This window comes from Carcharodon carcharias, chromosome 27 (genome assembly GCF_017639515.1).
Source record: "Carcharodon carcharias isolate sCarCar2 chromosome 27, sCarCar2.pri, whole genome shotgun sequence".
In the NCBI taxonomy this organism is placed as follows: Eukaryota; Metazoa; Chordata; class Chondrichthyes; order Lamniformes; family Lamnidae; genus Carcharodon; species Carcharodon carcharias.
This window is the reverse complement of record NC_054493.1, coordinates 18,180,045-18,182,669: the sequence shown is the minus strand read 5'-3', so window position 1 is coordinate 18,182,669 and position 2,625 is coordinate 18,180,045. Positions and strand designations below refer to the sequence as shown.

Sequence of the window (2,625 nt, the reverse complement as noted above, 5' to 3'; positions counted from 1 at the left end):
AAACATGATCTCCCTTTTACAAAATCATGCTGACTCTGCCTGAATGCCTTGAATTTTTCTAAGTGCCCTGCTATAATATCTTTAATAATAGTTTTTTTTATGTTTTCCCTATGACAGATACTACACCAACTGGCCTGTAGTTTCCTGCTTTCTGTCTCCCTCCCTTTTTGAATCCAATCCAATGGAACCTCCCTGAATCTAGGGAGTTTTGGAAAATTAAAACCAACGATCTCACTAGCCACTTCTTTCAAGGGTGAAGTCCATCCAGACCTGGGTATTTCTCAGCCCGCAGCCCCAACAATTTGCTTAATACCATTTCCCTGGTTATTGTAATTTTCCTGAGCTCCTCTCTCCCTTTTCCTGATTTACAACTATTTCCGGGATGTTACTTGTGCCCTCTATACTGAAGATTGAAGCAAAATACCTGTTTAATTCATCCGTCATCACCATACTTTCCATTATCAATTCCCCAAACGCACTTTCTATAGGACTAACAGTCACACTTTTCCTTTTTAAATATCTACAGAAACTCTTACTATCCATCTTTATATTACTAGCTAGCTTTCTCTCTTACTCTAATTCTTCCCTCCTTAATCTTTTTTATCGTCCTTTGCTGTTCTTATATTCTTTCCAATCTTCTGACCTGCCACACATCTTTGTGTGATTACATATTTTTTCTTTAAGTTTGATACTGTATTTTAACTTTTTTGGTTAACCACGGATGGTGGGCCCTCCCCTTGGGAGATGGGACGGTAGTTTGCAAAGGTAGTGGGGTAAAGGTTTGTTTCTTCTCAGGAGGGTGATGGTGGTGGATTTTAAGGTGAGTGGGACAGAGAAGAGAAAGAGAACCATTAACAATATCAGCTAACATGGAGAAAATGGATGGTCAGCAGTTTAGTGAGAATAGGGTCAAGGCAGCAGAAGGCAGGTCTCATTGATAGCATGAGCTCTGAGGGGGCAAGAGGGAAGGTATAAGAGAGGGAGAGCACTTCAAAAGGATCTAACTTGTTTTAGAGATGTTACAAAGACTTGACACACTGTATGTTTAACATAAGGCTGATTTATTTGACTTTATCCAGAATACTGACCCCTATAATTGGCGTGGAGTTTAACATCAGCAGAAACAGACCAAATGACAGAGTTCAGTCTTGGATGTGAATAACAGAAAAATCCAATCACCGTAGTTACTTGTGAACTCGCTGGTGTCTCAGCAGGTTGGATGAGGTAGTGAATCCCTTCCCACACTTGGAGCAGGTGAACGGTCTCTCCCCAGTGTGAACTCGCTGGTGTGTCAGCAGGTTGGATGACTGAGTAAATCCCTTCCCACAGTCGGAGCAGGTAAACGGCCTCTCCCCAGTGTGAACTCGCTGCTGTGTCAACAGGGCAGATGACTGAGCGAATCCCTTTGCGCACTCGGAGTGGGTGAACGGCCTCTCCCCAATGTGAACTCGCTGGTGTGCCAACAGGGTGGATGACTGAGTGAATCCCTTCCCACAGTCGGAGCAGACGAACGGTCTCTCCCCAGTGTGAGTGCGCTGGTGTGTCAGCAAGTTGGATTTCTGAGTGAACCCCTTCCCACAATCGGAGCAGGTGAAAGGTCTCTCCCCAGTGTGAATGCGCTGGTGTACAGTTAGTTGAGATGAGTGCCTGAACCCAGTTCCACAGTGAGAGCACCTGAATGGTTTCTCATCAGTGTGAACACGTTGATGGAGCATCAGGTCCACAGAACTTTTAAAGCATTTCCCACAGTCTGGACATTTAAAAGGTCTCTCCCCAGTGTGAACTCGCTGGTGTGTCAGCAGATGGCATGAGTGAGCAAATCTCTTCCCACACTCAGAGCAGCTGAACGGCCACTCTCCTGTGTGAATTCGCTGGTGCACAGTGAGAACAGATAATGTCTTGAACCCAGACCCACAGTGAGAGCACCTGAACGGTCTCTCGTCAGTGTGAACACGTTGATGGGCCGTCAGTTCCTGGGAACTTTTAACGCACTTCCCACAGTCTGGACATTTGAAAGGCCTCTCGTCAGTGTGAACTCGTCGGTGTTTCAGCAGCGTGGATGAACAAGTGAATCCCTTCCCACACTCAGAGCAGGTGAATGGCCTCTCCCCAGTGTGAACTCGCTGATGATTTTCCAGCTCCGATGGGTAATTAAATCCCTTCCCACAGTCCCTGCATTTCCACGGTTTCTCCCCATTCTGACTGCATTTATGTTTCGACAGGCCAGATGACTGACTGAAACCTCGTCCACACACAGTACACGTGTACGGTTTCTCTCCACTGTGAACGGTGCTTTCTTCCGACCATGTTCAAATTCCAATGATATTCAAGTTACGATAAATTGGGCAACTCTGTCAGATTCTGATGTTTGGTTTCAGTTTCCCGACTGCAAATCCTCCCCTTCTAATACTCTGTGAAATTGACTGAAAACAGAGAAAAGGGAGTGAGAGAGAACCCACAAAAACACAAGGGCACGTTGTGAAATTGAGCTGAATCAATCTGGTAATTTGTGGGGCCAGCACGAGGAAAAAGTGACCATGAAAACTGCTGGATTGTCATAAAAACCCAACTGGTTCACTAATGTCCTTCAGGGAAGGGAATCTGCCACCCAGTCTGGACCTACAG

The 2,625-nt window shown here is 45.6% G+C and overlaps 1 protein-coding gene across 1 annotated transcript; it reads right to left on the bottom strand.

Moving 5' to 3' along the window:
- Window positions 1–627: 627 nt before the first annotated feature.
- LOC121270480 (zinc finger protein 239-like) lies at window positions 628–2,423 on the bottom strand. Its single transcript, XM_041175805.1, has one exon. The coding sequence runs from the start codon at window positions 1,713–1,715 to the stop codon at window positions 1,185–1,187; it is 531 nt and encodes a 176-aa protein (XP_041031739.1). The 5' UTR covers window positions 1,716–2,423; the 3' UTR covers window positions 628–1,184.
- Window positions 2,424–2,625: the final 202 nt, after the last annotated feature.

What these genes read in the sequence shown, in the direction of transcription:
- LOC121270480 (XM_041175805.1), bottom strand. Translation starts at nt 1,715, where the DNA reads ATGCTCCATCAACGTGTTCACACTGATGAGAAACCATTCAGGTGCTCT.